This window comes from Amblyomma maculatum, chromosome 11 (assembly GCF_055883805.1).
Source record: "Amblyomma maculatum isolate TAMU_Amacu chromosome 11, ASM5588380v1, whole genome shotgun sequence".
Classification (NCBI taxonomy): Eukaryota; Metazoa; Arthropoda; class Arachnida; order Ixodida; family Ixodidae; genus Amblyomma; species Amblyomma maculatum.
In genome coordinates, this window is record NC_139354.1 from 63,262,975 (window position 1) to 63,282,891 (window position 19,917).

General features: G+C 42.6%; 1 protein-coding gene across 2 annotated transcripts in view; it reads right to left on the reverse strand.

Moving 5' to 3' along the window:
* The window catches only part of LOC146173964 (uncharacterized), a 32,238-nt gene extending 29,742 nt beyond the window's left edge, over positions 1-2,496 (reverse strand). For both annotated transcript variants that reach the window (XR_014701711.1, XM_084583334.1), the window contains exon 1: positions 2,271-2,496. Coding sequence is in view for 1 of the 2 variants with exons in the window: in XM_084583334.1 (XP_084439460.1) it covers positions 2,271-2,343 (73 nt within the window). In the remaining variant the exon portion in view is untranslated. The remainder of the gene's footprint in view (positions 1-2,270) is intronic.
* Between the last annotated feature and the right edge of the window lie 17,421 nt (positions 2,497-19,917).

Sequence of the window (19,917 nt, forward strand, 5' to 3'; positions counted from 1 at the left end):
CCACTCCCTCATCCATTTTGCAGTGGCTCTAATTGTCATTAATGACACACTTTATGTAATACAATTCAAAAGCGACAACACATGAAATAATGTATCAAACACAAAGAACGACTAGGTTTCAGTGCACTGTACCAATTCTATAACTGAAAAACTTTGAAGATGGACATAAATACCCGAATAAATAGCACAATAAATGAAAAGAAAAGGCTGTAAATGTTGTAAATTTAAAAATGCACATATTAGACACCCTTATTAAGTAACTGTAAGCACGCCTACGCTGCTTCTACTGCTCAGATTTCACTGCTCTTTGTGTTTAATTTTACTACTTTTTGTACGTTTTTAATTGCTCTAAGCCCCTCAAAAGGTTTAGTTTATTGTCTCAAAGGCTATCTGTGCTCTTTTGAAGGTACATGATGTCAAATACACGATGACTTCGCCTTAGTATAGCGCTTACGTAATAAACTGCTTGTTAGTCTTCCGTTTCAACAAAGGCACAATGTCATTAACTTCCATGGTACCAACGTTATGTTGCCTTTGAAGTGCTCACTAATCGTCTACAACATCTCTTTCACGTTCGAAGCTTTCAAATTTCAAACAAGTTTTTGTTTCGTTTTCTTTAGATATTTGCTGCTTCGTTACGAAAACTGTTTGTTTTATGAAAAACAACTTTCTATTTTCCGCACATATGAATGCATCATTAGCGAACTTTAAAAACAGGTAGGGTTCTAGTTGAGCTGATGATGCTTTCAGTTATTTGTAGCTCCGGCCTAACAGCAATCAAATATTGCCCTTTCAGAGATAAACATCGCCGTATGTGTACGTCTCAGCGCCAAATTGATAGGGCACACAGCTTCCTAGATTTCTCGTTTGGTCAGGAGCCAAATAGACCATGTCATCTAGCAGTCCTTTTTATTTCGATGCAGTATTATAGGGGACCGCATTTATTTAACGAAGTACCATTCGTCCGATTGTTCTCTCGATATGTATTTCGGCCTTAGGATATGTCTTTGATAAACGAATATTGAGTATCAACCACGCATACTTTTCTTTAATGTGATGAAGAAGGAACCCAAAAAGGAACAGATCCAAATTGTACCACTAGTTAGGCGATGTCAGCGAAAACATTCAAAGTGGGTCTGTTCAAATGGGCAGATTTTGCGTTTTATCTCGTGATTAGGATAAAAGGAAGGGCGTTCATAAGTCATGTTCATAGATACAAAATAGTTGCCCTTGCAAAATGTAGCAATTGATATTGTTCTCGTTGTACATGAATTCGCGTAGCGTTAGAGGATGTTTTTCTAATTGCGTTTGCAAAGGTGTTCATTTATTGAGTCCAAACAAATACACTCTTCATTTAGTTTTTTCCTCTAACAACTATTCTGGCTCGAAATCGTTGAAAAGAAATCCGCAAGTGCGCACATGTTGTGTTTTACGGATCACGCCAGGATTCGGCTGTAGATTTTTGCTTGGCATGTAACCACCATAGGAGCGGAAAATAATCATCACTATAAAAAATTTATATTCCTTATCATGGTCGCAATTTTATTTTGATTTTTCATATCGGAACTGTCCTACTTACAATTTTATTATGTAAGGAAACACAATATACTTATTCGAAAACTGCCTAGAGCTTTTATTTCATCGGTGTCAATAAATAGCACTAATGGAACACTATGAAAATTTATTGCGCAAATGTGTTAGAAAACGAGCAATAACATCTGTGTAAACTTTCAAGAGGAATATAAGAGAAGATGCACCCTTTCGATGCTATGCAAATAAAATGACACTACAGCTTCGAACAATGACGATTTCTTAAAGGAGTATCACTTCTTTGCGGCAGGCACAATATGTGTTTTCATGATTCTCTTCGATGTCAAATACACAACCTGTTTTATGCCGTAATGTTTATTATATTTCGCTTTTTGTCTTGCTTTTATTCACTGTGATAAAATATATTTAAAACTTGTGCTTAAACTTGATAAGCATTGATTATCACCTTGACAATGTTTTCAGGTTTCCCTTACGGCCTAGCGAAATGCAAATGTGACACTTAAGTGTGTGGCAACGAGAAGCGACCTCCTTATTTTCTGTTCCTTCGCTATTCTATTAGAAAAGGCTGGGGCTTGCCACTTTGCGGTGTTATGCTAGAGTGATCTTATACTTTTGGGAGTACTCACCTGGATCTTAAATTATACTCTGATACAGCGGCTGCCATGCTGACGCTTAGTCTCAAGCTTATTGTTCCTTACCAGCAAAATACTTGTACTTACATTTAGGGTCCGCTAGCCGCGCGTAGCATACGACTGCGCATGCCATAAAGATGGTCAAATTACATCCGTTCATTGCTGAAAGAGTGGGACTTTACCCTTCGATAATGGCTAATCAAAGTGGCATACAGAAGCCTAACCAATGGCCAACCAGCAACACTACTTCGTGAATATTTGCTACTTGGAGAAACCAAATGCGCTTGTTACTATAATGCATCACGATTCTGAAATCACAATGTTTCGATTAGGTGCGACTATATAACGTAGTGTCAGCAATATCTTCTATTTGTTTCATTCTAAAAGGCGAAACCCCTTCTCTCCTCTTCACTGTTATTCCCCAACCAAATACAAAACAAATGATTTATTTCCTTGCGTAACTTCTCGGAGCTACTTTGACCAGAGCAGGTATAGTCCTCTCTCATATAACTTGACTGTGCAAATTATTATAGCTTGCCGCCTGCCGTTATAGAGTGTTCCTCTTGCCACGAACAATGCACAATGGTAAACATTGTCAGAGCTCAAACAGACAGCTACGTTGCTGGAAGCTCAGGGCTCTCCTAGAACGATCGCTTGGGGCAACAGTGGAGAATGTACATAATAACTCTGAATAGATTCGGTTTTCTAGGAGAAGCACATGGCCCACAAACCAAATGCATTTTTCCTCCTAGTAATAGCTCCGCAATTGCTATTTTAAATATGCTAGTAACTACTGCGGAGAGAAAACTGCAGTGCTTATTTGCGAGCTGAGAAGTGCCACGAACTGCAGAATAACCGTAATGGTGTAGCATATACTGACGAGTTTGTTGTGTTTTTATTTGCGATACTATTGCAACTCATACTACGCCTCATGAACGTTCTGTATTTTTCGGCGGAATTAAAACATTTATTAAATATAGGCATTCTTTCCTTTACGCAATATTTATATTTTTATAACACAGTTTTCAAACTCCAACGCATTCCTTCATGTCTAATAAATATACGCTGAACGTCATGCAGGTAACCTGTCACATGTGAGGGCTACAGAAAAATGCCCGCTTTGTATTTTGAGAAGCACCATGAATTCCTGAAAGTTTTGATGCGCTATACGCGGTTGCTTTCAGCACGAGATCTCTAATCCGGCGGATTGGAGTCTAGAAAAATCATCTGAGGCTTGCGTGTTCATTTACGATGCCTTCTCAAACTGAATACGATATACATACATCACGTAAAAAAACATGCCTGTCCCAGCGATAACCTATTTCGAAGATTTAACGGCTTTTGTTGAAATTAGGGTGCCTCTACGCTCAAAATTCGCCTTTGCATCGCGCAAAATTTTAACTACAGCTTGCTAGAATCATTTGGAATTTGAAAATAATTATTACTGTAGCATCCGCACGCGTCCTAAATGCAGGTGACTAACTCAGACACACCACGAAGCGTTCACTAGGTGCCATTCTAGCACGCTTGTTACCAACGATCCCACGTGGCCTATGGTTGCGTGCCCATCTGAAATTGAGAGCACCTTCACTGCAACCCCAATGGAGACAAATTAGTTTTACATTTCTTTATAGTGTGTAGTGTATCACATTTCCACCAGAGGTGATGTGGTTGCGACGTCATAAAGCTCTGGACAAATCTAAGGTTTTCCGCACGAATATTTCCGTCACGCTGGTTCCGACCCCTACTACTAATGAAACGAGAGCCCTTCAGAAAGTTTGATTATTGGCAAACGAAAGGCTGCTACGAACATGCGGCTGAGGTGGAAGTTTCATCGTCAAAAGTCATGCACTTCAGCCACTGATGGATGAGTTTGCGACTACCACCGCTTTAGACCTCTTCATTACTTCGGCTCTGGAAGAGCAGAAGCTTGAAATGTCACTTCCTCCTCGTCATCGAAGTGCTCACGCGGAGTCTGTTACTTGTGAGGAGGAAGAAGAACGAGTTAACCAGTGAGAGGTACGTGAAATGTGGAGGAAGATGAAATTTTTTATAGCCTAAAATGGTCGTGTATGTCACGATCACCTCGGAATTAGTAAACCGGTGCAATGTCATGGAGCAATCAAAAAATGTTCGCAAGAGCAGGCACTCCGTGTTCACTTTTCTCCCGACAGTTATTCACCGGTCATTTAGTGTTAGAAGCCCCGCTTTCGTCAAAATTTCTCATACACTAGCCAGAGACGGTCAGTCTGTTCCTGATCGTCGTGGCTTGTTTAAGTGGCGTAACCCATACAAAAATTTCCTATGGTCCGCTATAGAAAATATTTCTTTGTTTCGACTATAGACATTTGGCCCAAATATCTATTACCGCTTCTATGGTTGTCTTTAGGTTTTTCTATAGTCTGTTCTATAGAAGTCTTTAACCTGTTATATGGACGTATGGCTCCCTATTTACTGCAGCCTTTAGCATTTTTTTATGGTCAGGTATAGACTTTTATGGTCAGCTATAGAAAATTTGTTTTATGGTCGGCTACAGATATTTGGCCCAAAAAGCTATAGCCGTTCCTATAGTATTCTAGGTTTTTCTATAGTCTATTTTATAAAAGTCTTCAACGTATTCTATAGACTTATGGCTCCCTATGTATTGCAGTCTTTAGCATTTTCTGTGATCGCATACAAACGTTTGCGGCCAGCCATAGAAAATTCCGTGTATCGTGAGCTATAGATATTTGGCCCAAAAAGCTAAAGCCTGGTATAGAAGTCTATAACCTATGGACTAATTCTGGTGTCCTAATGTAAGTATTTGTAGTCTTTTGCATTTGCTATCGTCAGCTATAGAATATTCGCGCACGCGCGCATGTGTATGTGCGTGCGTGTGCTTGTAAATGCGCAGTGGGTATGTGCATGTGTGTCATGCTCTTTATCTTCGGACGTTTATTTTCAATGCGATGAATAATAAAGTCAAAATTGGCCAGCAGTCCCCACGACTAAAACCATCATGGGTAGGAGGTACTCACTGCAGGCGTACTTCCATGCGGCGAAAGTGCTCCCACCAGTTATACCAAGATGGTGGCGTAATCCATTTGTCGTACAGTGTTGTAGTTAATTACATACGGTTTCTCGTTGCATACAGCACAGAACTCTTTATCAAGCTAGAGGACAAGTCGCACGAGGGATTCGAACCGACGATATATGTACTTTCATATAAGGGTGTACGCCTACTGGTCTATAGCTTTTGGTATATACAATATTCTATAGTCAGCTAAAACAGGTTATATGACTTGCAGTTTGTAGCTTTGACGGCATTGACATTTCTATAGATGGCTAAAGATAACTATGGCTACTAGTCTATAGCTTCGAGAGCATGAACGTTTCTATAACCAGTTAAGGCAGCTTATATGACTTCGGGTCTGTAGCTTTAGAGGCATTGACATTCCTATAGACAGCTAAAGATAACTGTATGACTACTAGTCTATAGCCTCAGGAGCATACACGTTTCTATAGCCAGCTAAAGCAGCTTATATGGCTATCAGTCTGTAGCTTTAGAACCATTTAAATTTCTATAGACAGCTAAAGATAACTGTATGACTAATAGTATATAACTTTAGGAGCATACACTGTTCTATAGCCAGATAATTAGCCTATATAGCTTGTAGTCTTTAGCTTTAGAGACATTCACATTTCTATAGACTGCTAAAGGTAACTGTATGACTACTAGTCTATAGCTTCGAGAGCATGTACTTTTCTATAGCCAGTTAAAACAGCTTATATGACTTCGGGTCTGTAGTTTTAAAGGCATTGACATTTCTATAGACAGCTAAAGTTATCGGTAATACTAAGATTCTATAGTTTCAGGAGCATAAACGTTTCTATAGCTTGCTAAAACATATTCTATGGCTTGCAGTCTGCAGCTTTAGGGGCATTGCAATTGCTATAGACAGCTAAAGATAACGGTATGACTAATAGTATATAGCTTCATGGACATATGGTTTTCTATAGTTAGCTAAAGAGGTTCTGTATGATCCAGAAGCTATAGACAAAGTGGTATAGAATTTTGTATAGCTGCTATAATTATTTCAATGGTACTTTATAGCCGACATTAAAAGGCCATAGATAGACATAGCTGACTATAAACTTTTCCAATGAACTACACAGAATATTTTTGTATGGGAAAACCTTCTGCACTAATTAAGGACATTTTTATGACTAGAACATTGTCTCTATACACCATCGTCAGCCCAGTATCATGTTTAAATGGACGCTCTTTAAGTACCGAAAGTGAATCAGTGCTAGTGCTTATAAGATCCCAAAAGCTTCTGCCGCTTTTCGGCTTATTGCTCTAGCGGTATTAAGGCGAACGCCTTTACAGTTCATCAGGTTTAGCAAGATGTGTGCGTTTGCGAGATGTCTCCGCGAGATTCTGTGGAATTCTGCTGGATATCCGTGGAGCTCTGCTTAACCTTTAAAATAAAGCGTTCTTCACCGCGAATCCAACTGCTACCCACTCAATCACCAGACGAACGCTTTAACCTACTGCGCCACGCCCGACATTTTTTCTGAATAGAGCTTTGTAAAGTATTGTTTTGAATTTATTTGGCGCCAAAAAGAAATTGTGATGTAACCAAGTGTCCTATTAGCGTTACTTGTTGTATAGTCCACATGAACCTGCCAGGAAAATTACTGGAGATATCAACGCAAAGATATCTGTAACACGAAACATGAGTTACCGCAGTATCACTGAGTGAATATTCATAATAAAACTCGTTAAATTCTGTCAGCGTTCTCATGGCATATGGACTCTGACCTCAAAATCGAACGTCACGCAGCTAGCTCGGGGCACAAACGTGGCCTGTGAAGAACGACACACTGAGGCACAGCCAGCGGCCCAGCCCTTTATTGGGAGCGCCCAACGTTTTTCCTCGTTTTCGAACCAGCATTCGCGCGCTCCTCTTCTGACCTCCGAGAAGGAAAGGGTCGCGGGAGGAGGGGGTCGCCGGTGCTCTGCGCCAGGGATCCCAATGTTGTTTAAAGCGATACCTCGCTATATACATCAGGCGCACACGTAGCAATAGTGGTTGTTCACAGCGACAGCTGCCCTGTCACAGCAGGAATCATTTACACCACTTAGCCATCTCTTCCTGGCAATACTGCCAAGCGTTTATAAGACCCTCAAAGAGTCATCCTAAATGTTAACTCGACCCCTACCAGAAAGGTAATACTCATCTGGGCGCCAGCTCTTGCGGGACTACCCGGAAACGAAGAGGCACATACCCTCGCCCGACATCTTCCCCTCCGGGCGGGAAAGCACCACGGCGCCTCCGTCGATGGGGAGTGTCTGCTAAACTTCAGAGGGATTATCGAATACTATCGCTGCAATAGACAGATACACGCACCTGCTCATCCATCGCTATTAAACAGGCACTCAACTTTCTGGCCGCGGCTGCAAACCCGTACTCTGCCATACCTGACAGTCATGCACGGACGACGTTTCGCCGACCTTTTTTCCGCCTCCTGCCGACTATGCGGCAAGCCAGCCGATTATCCTTCATGCAGTAGGAAACCGAGGATGCTACCCTCCGCGTACACAGATAAACTACGCCCCGTGTTGGAAAAGGGGAAGCAAAGGTCGCTGTTTGCTACTGTGGGCCTCGCAATTCAGTTGCCCGTGAGGAAGGGACCGAGTTGGTCCTTAAACATCGGGTCTTAATAAATATTTTTGGTTGGTGATAGTGTTTCTCAAACCTGTTTTTCAACGACCCAACCAGGCAGATTTCCGGCGTAGATGTTTTCGTTCACTACTTATATGTTCGACATAATGACATCGTCCCTCCCCAGAGGTAGCACTTGCTTACTGGGAACAGCTGATGTCGAGCTGATTACTGCAGGATCGATGACTAACGGTCACCAGTGCTATTAATAGGCTCGCGCTCAAGAGTCGGGCTAATCATTTGTAAGGAAGAAGCTGTTGTGCGGGCCCCTCACAAAGGTTATGAGGGGGCTCGCCCCCCCCCCCTGCATTTTAATGGCCAATAAAGTTTACACCACCACCTTTGGTGTCGCTGCTGAAACGCGTATGATCGCCTCCAAGTGGGTGTGGCTCTGCGGGCAGAACGGACATCGGACTCATTCAGTTGAAACCTTCCCGCTTCCGACACAGGGATGATGAAGGGCGAGGTCTGCTGTACCGCCATCCAGTCACGAGCCGCCGGTATGCCCGCCATGCGCTGCTCTGCCCCAGACGCGCCGACACTCCGCAGATCGTAAATCAGCACAGCAGGTTCCGTCCCTCCTCGCAGAGCTCCGTGTACAGGAACGCGCCGGCCTGCGTGTCTACACAGGCCGGGTTCTTTGGCAGAATCATTTTTCACCATCTGACTTGGCGATCGGCAGTGTTGACATTCGGCGAGCCCACCGATTTCGCATATTGTACATCTGGTTACGAAGATCTCCTCGCATTAAAACCACCTGCGCGCGAGCTAGCGCGTCTGCTGTTACTGCCTTGGCAGATCGTGCTGCATAGACAGCATAGACAAAAAAACACGATATTGTGCCGTAAACAGCGCGGCTAGTAAATGAGAAGCATGGAAGCCGGGGTTTTCCCATTTAGAAGGGGATGCGGAAAGGCAAGCAACACAAGGTGGCTTCCTTTGCTATGGCGGCAATATTACCTCTCTTAGGTAACAATCCATCCGCGCTTATACGGTGAACCTGAAATATAAACTTCTGCTTGTCGAAATAATGCATTTCTGGGGATGCTACTTAACCCCGTGTGCCAGTACCTGCTGAAAACTTCCCTCAGTGTGTCAGTGTTCTCGAGTTTTTCCGCGACTACTACGTCGTGCAAGTCAACCTGAACGCCCGGAATGCCTTGCAAAATCCATTCCTTGCGTCTCTGAAAACTCCCAAGAGCAGAGGATGCACCAAAAAGGAAGTCGACTGACGCAAAACAGGCCTTTCGGGGTGTTCACGACCAAAAGGTTTTTGGTTTCCTTATGAAGAGAGGTGAAAGTGCTGGAAGATATATATAGTGGCTGCACAGCAACCATAGTTCTGCATAAAGAAAGTAACAAAATTCCCATAAAGAAAGGCGTTAGGCAAGGAGACACAATCTCCCCAGTACTATTCACAGCTTGTTTAGAGGAAGTATTCAGAGACTTGGAATGGGAGCAGTTAAGGATAAGGGTAGATGGAGAATACCTCAGTAATCTGCGATTTGCTGATGACATTGCCTTGCTAAGCAACTCGGGGGATGAACTGCAAATAATGATTGATGACCTAGACAGAAAAAGTAGAAAGGTAGGCTTGAAAACCAATATGCAGAAGACTAAGGTAATGTTCAACAGCCTCGGGAAGGAACAGCAGTTAATATTAGTTAGCGAAATACTGGAAGTAGTAGGCGAATATGTCTACGTAGGACAGATAGTAACCGCAGATCCGGACCATGAAAAGGAAATAAGAAGAATAAGATTGGGTTGGAGCGCATTTGGCAAGTACTCGCAGATTATGACCAGCCGCTTGCCGGTATCGCTCAAGAGGAAAGTATGCAACAGTTGCATCTTGCCTGTACTCACCTATGGAGCTGAAACGTGGAGGCTAACCAAGAGAGTTCGACTTAAGTTGAGGACAACCCAGAGGCTATGGAACGAAAAATGGTAGGGGTAACATTAAGAGATAAAAAGTGTGCGGAGTGGGTCAGAGAAATAACTCTAGTTACCGACATTCTAGTGGAAATTAAGAAGAAGAAATGGACGTGGGCAGGACATGTAGTGCGAAGAGAGGATAACCGATGCTCCCTGAGGGTAACAAAATGGATTCCAAGGGAAGGAAAGCGTAGCAGGGGGCGGCAGAAAGTTAGGTGGGCGGATGAGATTAAGAAGTTCGCCGGGGTCAAGTGGATGTAGCTAGCACAGAACCGGGTTAAGTGGAGAAATATGTGAGAGGCCTTCGCCCTGCAGTGGGTATAATCAGGCTGATGATGATGATGATGAAGAGGCCACTGATTGTAAGAATCTTTCAAGTCGATGTTGCTGAAGTCTGCACCGGTCTTTAGGTTAGGTAACATATCAGTATTTTCGACAATAGGTACTGCTCCATGGCACATTCAACATTTGCAGTCCCCTTAAAATCGCCACACAACGGAATGGTGCCATTCTTCTTGATAACGGGAACCAGAGGCGTGGCTCACTCCGCACTGTCAATAGGCGGCGAAGAATACCATGTTTAACCAGCCGGTCTATTTCATGCCACACTTGTTCCCGCATTGCGTATGGTACAGGCCGAGCTTTGCAGAAACGCGGCTTCGCATTTTTATGCAAACGCATATGAGCTGCGGAACCATTAATGCGCCCTAGGCATCGTATATATCAGATCGCTCAATTGTTCTAACAGTGCGCTAACCGAAGGTTGGTGTGAAAATCCTTGCTCGCCAGGGGTTGCATCGCTAGCAGCAATGAAGACAGGTCTTCCGCTATGCTCAAATGGGCTGATGGTGTTGCGTCCGCACAAGTCAGCGCCAGCGCACTGCAGCACGGTCAGCGTCGCTTTCAAAGTTTCTCCCGCATACTTGAGCTTATGCTAATGGCATTGCTGTATTTCGCTCAAAGAAAGTGTAACTGCAATTATACCTGTTCTGAATTCCTGCAGGTCAACTGGTGGACAAACAAACTGAAATAAAAGTTCTGGGTTTTGGCACGTGGACTGAGAGCAAACACCAAGCTACCACTCCCAACTTCAGGAGTCAAACATTTCTGCAATATACCTTGGTGTCCTACTTGAGTGTTATCGACTTCAGAACACTACTAGAATGGGCAGGTCAGAAACAAAAAGGCCAACGCATAGCAGGGGCGGCCAATTTCAATGCTTTTGAGTGCCACCATCCGTAAAATGTTCTTCGCGCCGCGATGTAGTATCCCATAAATGTATCGAGTGTTTGTGGTCTTCATATGGGCTTCTACTTGGGAAAGGGCAAGTCGAGCAATCTTGTTATAGATGTGAAGGAGATAGATGGTCTAGTGCATTTATTTTTCCAACAGGTTGTATCGCCCTTTATATTCTTTCGGGATCAACAGGATGTATATTTAAGGACAATCAATCAGTGACGAATGCCCGTCTGCTGCCCCAATTTGTTTGCCCGTCAGAAACCACGAGTGGTGTAGGGAGGGGTAGATGCGAAAATTGCCGCTCTTTTACAGGATATTGCACGTGCAGTTATCCATTGATTACCTGAATAACGTCAGTAGGAACATAGTGTATAGACGCTTGGTGGACATCATGCTTCCGCTGCCGATCTGCCGTTTGCCGCACTGCGGAGGCCAAGGAGGAGACGTCCGCAAGAGAGTTAAATGAATGATAGGCTTACCGTCTGTAAAAATCATTTTCTTTAAACTGACGCTAATACATTATGAGTGAAAACATGGGTGTATGCAAAGGCCTTTTTGACTCTTGGACGACACAATATTTCATCTGTGAGAAACCCAGATAAAATAGAAACCGCGATTTGGATCCTTAGCGAAGGGAGGGGGGGGGGGGGGGGGGGGTTATGCGGTATTCATTCAAAGAACATTATAGAAAAAGTTTCTGTTAAATCCTTATGACATTAGGCTCTTACCTGTACAAACAGCTGCATTCCTTTTGAAGCTATTATGCTCTTGGGTCTCCACATCTTGTAGAAAATGAGGACGCAGTACAACAACGCAGGTATCGCAGTGAGATCTGTACTTGAGCACTTCATTCAAATAGTCATACGGTTCAAAAAAGAGCATCGAGTATTTCCTAACCAGCCAACATGAATTGGTGCTGTTAAAAAATTTTAAACTTGTCACGTCAGTGAATGTATTCCTGACGGATTATCCATTAATCTTGGTACATGTCCCATGTCAAAGTCGGTAATAAAGAAAAATAAAATATCGGGCGTGGCGCAGTTGGATAAAGCAATTGGCAAGGGATCGAAGGGTTGGAGGTTCGATATCCGGTCGAGACAGAACTTGCATCTTTTAGCTAGCTTCTTCACGGTATACTTGCCGATGACATCGTCAGGTGATGACGCGAAGAAGCCTAACAATTCTCTTGGTCAGATGAACAGGGTCATAGCCGCCAGTATAAAGCATTACAGGCTTTGGCCTCAAATTAAACATCCGAAAAAACAGCACCACACATATATAAACAAATCGCTACGTTGTAATACAACAGAAAGTACGTAACCGCCGTCATTTTTAAATAACTGTGAGCGCGCTAGCGCTGCTGCGACTGCATGAATTTGCTCCTGACTGTGTTCAATTTTTGTGCAGAAAGCTACACTAGGTTAGGGAAAGCAAATTTTGCGGAGCCGGGCAGAGGCTACTCCTGGGCATGCGCTGTTGGCAGTGCAACTAGCTGCGACTTTCCACGGGTGTTCGGCCGCTGCACACGCTACAGAGACGATGATGAGGTCAACGTAATCCCAACCGATGCGCGCGCAGGCGCGGAGAGGTAGAGAAGGGTAGTTTCGCAATGTGCATCTACGCGCCGTCGTTGGGAGCTCACCGCCATTGGAGCATGAAGGCGTCTTGGGGCATCGCATGCGTAGAGCGTGATAGTGCCTTTTCCTTAGCACGGCAGTGGACTTTGATATGTTCGACTGATCGCTAGTTGTGTTCGTTGCAAAGCTCGGTCGCTCAAAGTGCGAGCTTTCGCTTCACATTTTTTCCAGAAGTGTTTAACAACTCTAATTTTCTAGCATTACTCGATGTTTTAGTTGAATTGCTCAACTAAGGACATAAAAGTCCAGCGTCTATTAGCGCAAAGTCTGAGACTAATGCTCTTCCGAAGGAACATGATGATAAATACACGGTGACAGTGCCTTACTGCAGCGCTAACTGATAAACTGCTTGCTACTCTACCTTTTTGACTGAAGCGCAATCTCATTAATGTTCATGGAACCGGTTTTATGTTGTCCTTGAGGCGCCAGTGAACCGTCTACCATATCTTTTGCAAAATCGATACTTTCAAAATTCAAACAAGTGGTTGCTTCTTTTTCTTCAAATATTCGTTGGTTGCCTCACGAAGCCCATGCTGGTTTATTTAAAGCAAGTTGCTGTTTTCTACATACGTGAAAAAAGTTCTCAACTTTCAATGCAAATATGCTTCTTTTTGAGCTGTCGAAACAAGCAGCTATTCGTTACTCCGCGTTCGGCGTAAATAAAATATTTTTAGATATGACACAGGGTTTCGTAAGTTTTGTTTGGTCAGGAGCCGATTAGGCCGCGTCATTTAGTGGATATTTTTGTTTCGTTAGAGCAATATAAGAGACCTTATTCATTGAATAAATTACGGGCAGTTGTGGGAATGTTGTCTTGGTATGTATATTTGCAGCCTTTGGATATATTTTGATCAAATGGTGTCTAGTGTCAGCCGGAGATACTAAGTATCTCCGGCTGATACTAGATACCCTTCGATACCCTTCGCAAAGTATTTGCTTTAGCCCTATGAAGAAGGATCTCTGAAGGGGAACAGAGCCAAAATCGCATCACAACGTGGGCAATGTGGGGAACAAACTTTGACAACTAAAACATTGAAAATGGGCCACTTGAATTGATGTAGATTTTACATTCTATCTGAAAGGAAGAACTTTCATAGCTCATGCTCATAAATATAAATTAATATTCCTTGCAAAATATAGCAATTTTGAGTGCGTTCTTTCACTCTCCAGGTGATTTCGCGTAATGTTTGAGAGAGATGTCCATTGTTAATTGTAGTTTGAAAAGGTGTACTCAATACCTCATGCAAGTAAATAAATTATTGAATTTTCTTTTTCTCTAACAACTATTGTGCCTCGAAAACTTTAAGACGTACGCAAGTCCGCGTGATTTGTATTGTACTGCTCAGGTCAGGATTAAGCTGTAGATTTTTTAAGCTGCGCGTAACCACCATAGGAGTGGAAATACCGCCTCATAATCAATAGTTTACTTTCTTCTCACTGGTATTCACTTGTTTTTTATATGACCTGGCAGAACTGTCGCACTTATAATTAACTGTGCACCAAGAAACAAAAGATATTTATTTATAAATCGCCTAGAGTTTTTATCTTGTCGGTATAATAAAGTACAGTAATAGTACACTGGAAAATTGCGATGTGTAAAAACTTATGATGTGACCGGATGGGCAATAAAATCTACGAATTCAAAACTAATCTTAAAGCAGCTGGTCCCATTTGTTGGCATGTATATAAAATGAAACTAAAATGCCGAATAATGAGGATTTCCTAAATGACTAGCACTTTCTTATGGCAGGAACATTATATTTTTAAGAGTCTCTTTGGACATCGAATACTCCACCTTTTTTATGGCGCAATGCTCAAAATGCTTTCTGTTTGGTTTTGTTGTGTTTTTACCCTCTGGCTTTAATATGACAAACAAATGTCATCACCTTGATGTTTTCAGACTTCACTTAAGGTCTAGCGAAATGCAAATAAGCTCTGATTCTGGCAACGAGACGCGATGTGTGTTGTTTTCTCAATCTACATTATTCTGTTAGAAAAGGCTGATGCTTTCCACAGTGTGATGTTATGCTAGAATATTGCAGGTTTTTTGCACTCTTGTAAGTTACTCACCTAGAGCATAAATTACACTCTGCCGCAGCGGCTGTTATGCAAACGCTCAGTCTCAAACTTATTGCTCCTTACAAGCAAAATTCCACAACATTTTGGGTCCGTTACCTTCGCGTAGCATACGACTGAGCATGCTATAAAAATGACCACACTATACGCGTTCATTGTTGAGCGAGGTTGACTTTACCTCTCAATAACTACTATTAAAAGCAGCATGGACTATTAAACCAATTTCTGAGCATCTACAATGCGTTATGAATATTTCACACTTGGAGAATCCAAATGCCCTGGTTACTGTAATGCATCACGGTTATAAAATCACAAAGAGTGAAGCTAGAATTTCAAAACATTTTCGATAACAACATCAAGGCCGTTGTTTTCTCGCTTGTTTTTCCTTCCTCTTCGGCGGAAAGTTTCGACTAGGTGCGACTATAAAAGTGTCAGCGATGTTCCTTCCATTATTTTCATTGTAAAACGCGAAGCGCATTCTCTCCTTCCCATTGTTATCTCCCGAGAAAAAAACTAAACATTACCGTTTCTTCCTTTTCCTGTTAAATCTTTCCAAGGTACTCTAAAGGGCAGATATATATTGTCTTCTCTCACATAACATGATTGCGCAGGTTAGGATAGGTGTTCGCCAGCAGTTATAGAGTGCTTGCTGCTCTCGCCACGAACAATGCTCAATACTATATACTCTAAGAGTTGAAGTCAGCAGCTTCGTTTTTAGTATAGTAGAACAATTGCGCTAGGCAACAGTGAAAAATGTACAAAACAGCTCCGACTGGATTGCTTCTTCTAGAAGAAGCACATAGTCAACAATTCAAGCAGATTTGTCCTATTGGGAAAGTTCAGTATATACTATATCATAATAGCAGCTGTGTACAAAAAAGTGCAATGCCTATTTGCGAGCTAAAAAGTGCTTTAAAATGCAGAGCGACCGTAGCGATGTAGCATATAGAAGGCAGTTTTTTTTTTCTTTTTTAATTTCAAATATATTCCAAGTCTTATTACGCCTCGGCAACATCATCCAGATTTACATTGTACTAGAATATTTTGATATATACAGAGACTCCGACCTTTCCGCAATATTTCTATTTTTATACCACCGTTTTCAATCTTCAGGGCATTGCTTCATGTGTAGTAACTATACGGTGAACGTCAGGCAAATTGTCTGGCAAACATCAGGGCAACAAAATATCCCCAATTATACTTTGAGGCAACGTGACTTCCTGGAAGATTCGACGTTCTGTGCGCGGTTGCTTTAAGCACGAAAACACTAATAAGGAATTTCAGAAGCTAGGAAAATTATCTGAAGCTTCCGTATCCATTTCTGATGTCTTCACACTGAACAATGCGAAGGTTTATCCCACTTAAACCTAATTATCCGACCATGAGCACGGTTAAGCAAGGTTACAGGGCCCTACTGGCGTTTTTTTTCACTGTGAGATACTCTTGCTCTTCATTGATCTCTGCTTCCTTCGAGCATATCAAGCTTTCTCAACACTGATGCTTCTTGCCGAGCTATATCGGTATGATGATGAGACACAACTTGACGCACCTAACGTAACGTTGACGCACTCGGGCCGGCACGCACCTCATTTATGGCGAGCGTAATTGCAACTAAGCTTCTGATGACACAGCCCTAAACTACACGACTAGTAATGTGGTATGACTGCAGAGAACATTCATGTCAACGATCAGGACGATCGCTCAGTGGCCCCGATACTGCTAGAGACGAGGTGAAGAGGACAATGGAATAACAAGCAGCGTTTGCGCTAGGCCCTCTCCTCCGGATAAACGTCAAACGCGCAAATTAATGACCTTAGTGTACAGTGTGAAGCGTTAGATCTATGCTCTAAAGAAAACTTTGCAGCGGATTGGATTCGAACCCTGATGATTACCTTTTGGAAGCGAGTAAGGAACGTCGTATGTATGGCCGCAGGTGGTCATCTTTCGGGCAGATTATAACCCACTCTCATGGTGTGCATTTCCCGTCATCGTCTTTGTCAACTTCTATCAGCGGGAGAAAGTTTTCGAATGTCCTGCTGGTTTACCCGCATTAAAAATCTACCAGCTTTTTTACCACTGGGGGATTTCTCAAACTGCATAAAATGTAAATATACCAAGTAGCAAACCATGTCGTGGCAAGTGATCTTTTTAAACAGTTTCACACTTTGTCCTTGAAAAAAACATTAGGGCGCGCCTACTCTTAAAAATTTGGCTTATGAGTGGAAGGTGCGCACTTTTGTTACCGCCTTTTAATTGTGCAATTGCTTAAACTTTTTCGTCCATAGATTATCACAATTTTTAAATTAATATTACTGTAACATCAGTACACACCTAAAATGGTCGTCAGTAGTTTATACGCACCACAAAACGTTCACTAGGTGCCTTCTCTTACCATCGATCCCTCGTGGCCTATGCGTTGCATCCCCTACTGGCCTGCACAGGACCTGGGCTGCAACCCCAAGTTCAATAAATTACATTGATTGAATACGTTTCATAAATTTATTTTGAATTTGTAGTGTTTGTAGTTTCCGCCTGAGGTCTTGTAGTTGTCATATTATACACCTGGCGACCAATCAGGATCTTTCCGCGCGAATATTTCCCACACGTGGATGTCGACAATTACTACTAATACAACGAGGGCCGTCCATAAGATTTGAATATTTGCATGAAAAAAGGTAGGCGCAAAAATGTAGCTGGAGTGCGAGTTCTATCATTGTATGCATCTTTTGCGCCAAAGGCCGCGAATTTCTGCCTCTCATGGAATGGATGAGCTGTGCAGACAATTGCTATAGACCTCTTTATTATTTGCGTTGTGGAAGAGCAGGTTCTTGAAAACTCACTTCCTCTCCATAGTAGAAAGGCTCTCGCGTAGTGTGTTCTCCTTAGGAAGAAAGAAAAAGAGGTTATTCAAGTTTCAAGCTTCAAGTTTAAAGTTTATTTTCTTTTAGCAAGAAAAGGAGGGGCCAGAACTAAAAGCTGTAAAAACAGCTTGACGGTGTCCTGGCCCCCTTACAAAGTTAGCAGTGAAGCAGACAGGATTAAAAATCAGTTCACATGTTTATAGCTAAACACGTTTATACAAATAAAAAGCTGGTAAAACTGTGTACTTTTCCCTCTCTACAAACGTAGGAGCGTTATAAAATACAGCGCAAAGATACGAGGAAAGAAGAGGGAAAGCACTTGTGGCACAGAAAGCGATGGTAGACAAAGATGCAAAAACAGAATTACAAATTCAGAACACCTGTACTTGACAATAGAGGCTGATTCACGGTTCGACATGCAAACTGCATCATATCCGGCAATTCCTTGGCAGGTTGTGTGAATATTGAGGGTGATGCAATATTTTGCAGTCTACGACGGCTGCGTGAGTCACGGCCACTTGTGCTGAGTGAATAGGTGAAGCATTCGGAGAGCCACACCACAAACAAGATCACACAAGATTCTTGATCAGTGGTGGCGAGCGTTAGAATTGTTTTCGAACTGAAAGCAAAACGTCAATGTACTGTGTGATTTCTGCAATCGGTAAACAACAGCCAGTGTTCGAACTTTTCCAAACATTCCCCTACGGCGTCTCTCATCCCCTGAGTCGCTGTGGGACTGTTAACCGTGTAAACCAAACCAAACATATTTTAGGCTATTCGGTTACATTCATTTGAATGTTTCCAGAGGCAAGCAAAATTAATTTCAAGTATTCAAAAAAGGCATCGATGCATGGCATCCCAACCATAAAACTCGTATGATTTTGCTTTCGTACAAGTGACAGGGGACGACGCTTTCTTAAAAGCTTTGTGGTAAGATCTTACATGAAGCAAAATGACAGATGCTGTGCTGCTATGCTAAGTGGTTTCTGTAAAAAGCGCATGATTTTGCTTTCGTAGAAGGGCTTAGTTGTAAAGCTTCATGAAGGTGTTCGTCTTATAAGGTTACATAAAACAACATGGCAGCCACTGTGTTGCTGTGCTAAGTAATATCATTATTAAATTTCGCTACGGTCAATATTTCACATAAAATGCACAAAACGCGGTACGCAGGGTATAATATTTCTGAAGAAAATAAAATATATTATACATGCGCAGGAACCTGTAGACGCAAAAAAAAAACCGACTAGCAGCGGCTTGTTTAGGGAACAAACTCCGTAATATTTCTATATATTAGTCCCGCAGGAAATATTGCTTTTTATAGTTACCTATAAAGCAAGTTTCTAAATTCAGCGCTAACAAGTAATGCATTTGCGAAAATTTGAATATGCACTTCTTTATACAGCCGCCCACTGATTAGCACAAATGAATGAAAACAGCTTGGACTGCCGGCAGCGCCGCGAAGCGATAGTCATTGGGTGCAGGAAAATGCTCTTTGTGCGTTTACGGCATCTGACAAAGGCTGATGCGCAAGTCGCTTCAACTGCTTTTATGAATATGGCCGACAATCGTGTACAAAACGTGCTCGTTACGTAGGTACTTCTTCACGTTTTTCCCTCAGATGCGTCATCCCAGGCACGGACAATGCGTTGAAGTATTTTGAAGCGACTTCGCCGTAGCACCAAATTCAACCGTGGTTTTCACCGCTCTTAGCGCCACTGCCTAGGAACCACCTTTTCATTGTCTAGCGTACATATGAGCAAACCCGTTGCCTAGCGAACGACGCAGCTTGCGGGAACCACCCGCTCGCAGCGGCATCTAGAAAGACGTCCCCACGCCGGACCGGTCTCGTCATGAAAAAACACGTCTCCAGTGGCAATCGAACCTTCATCGTTCGGATTGTCCGGAGAACGCTTTACCAACTGCGCAACGCCCGGGATCGGGAGTAGCGCATCTTAATTCTCCTTTCTAGCGTGACGATAACAGTAGTACGGATGATGATAGGATAGTCAGCAGTGCGCTTTAAGCGAGGGTGTACTCTACTCTGCATTGGACAAGATTAGATTAGACTGGATTTGATTGGACTCGATTGGACAGGTTTGGATTGAATTGAAGAGGCCTGGATTGTAATTTACAAGGACTTAACTGCACCTAATTGGACTTGATCGGATTACACTGGATTGGAAATGAGTCTGAAGCCTAGCGCCAGGCACACATGTTTTCGTTACGTATATCCTGGCCTAGCTGAGCTAAGCCACGGACAATTCTTTTTTCACCTCAAGAA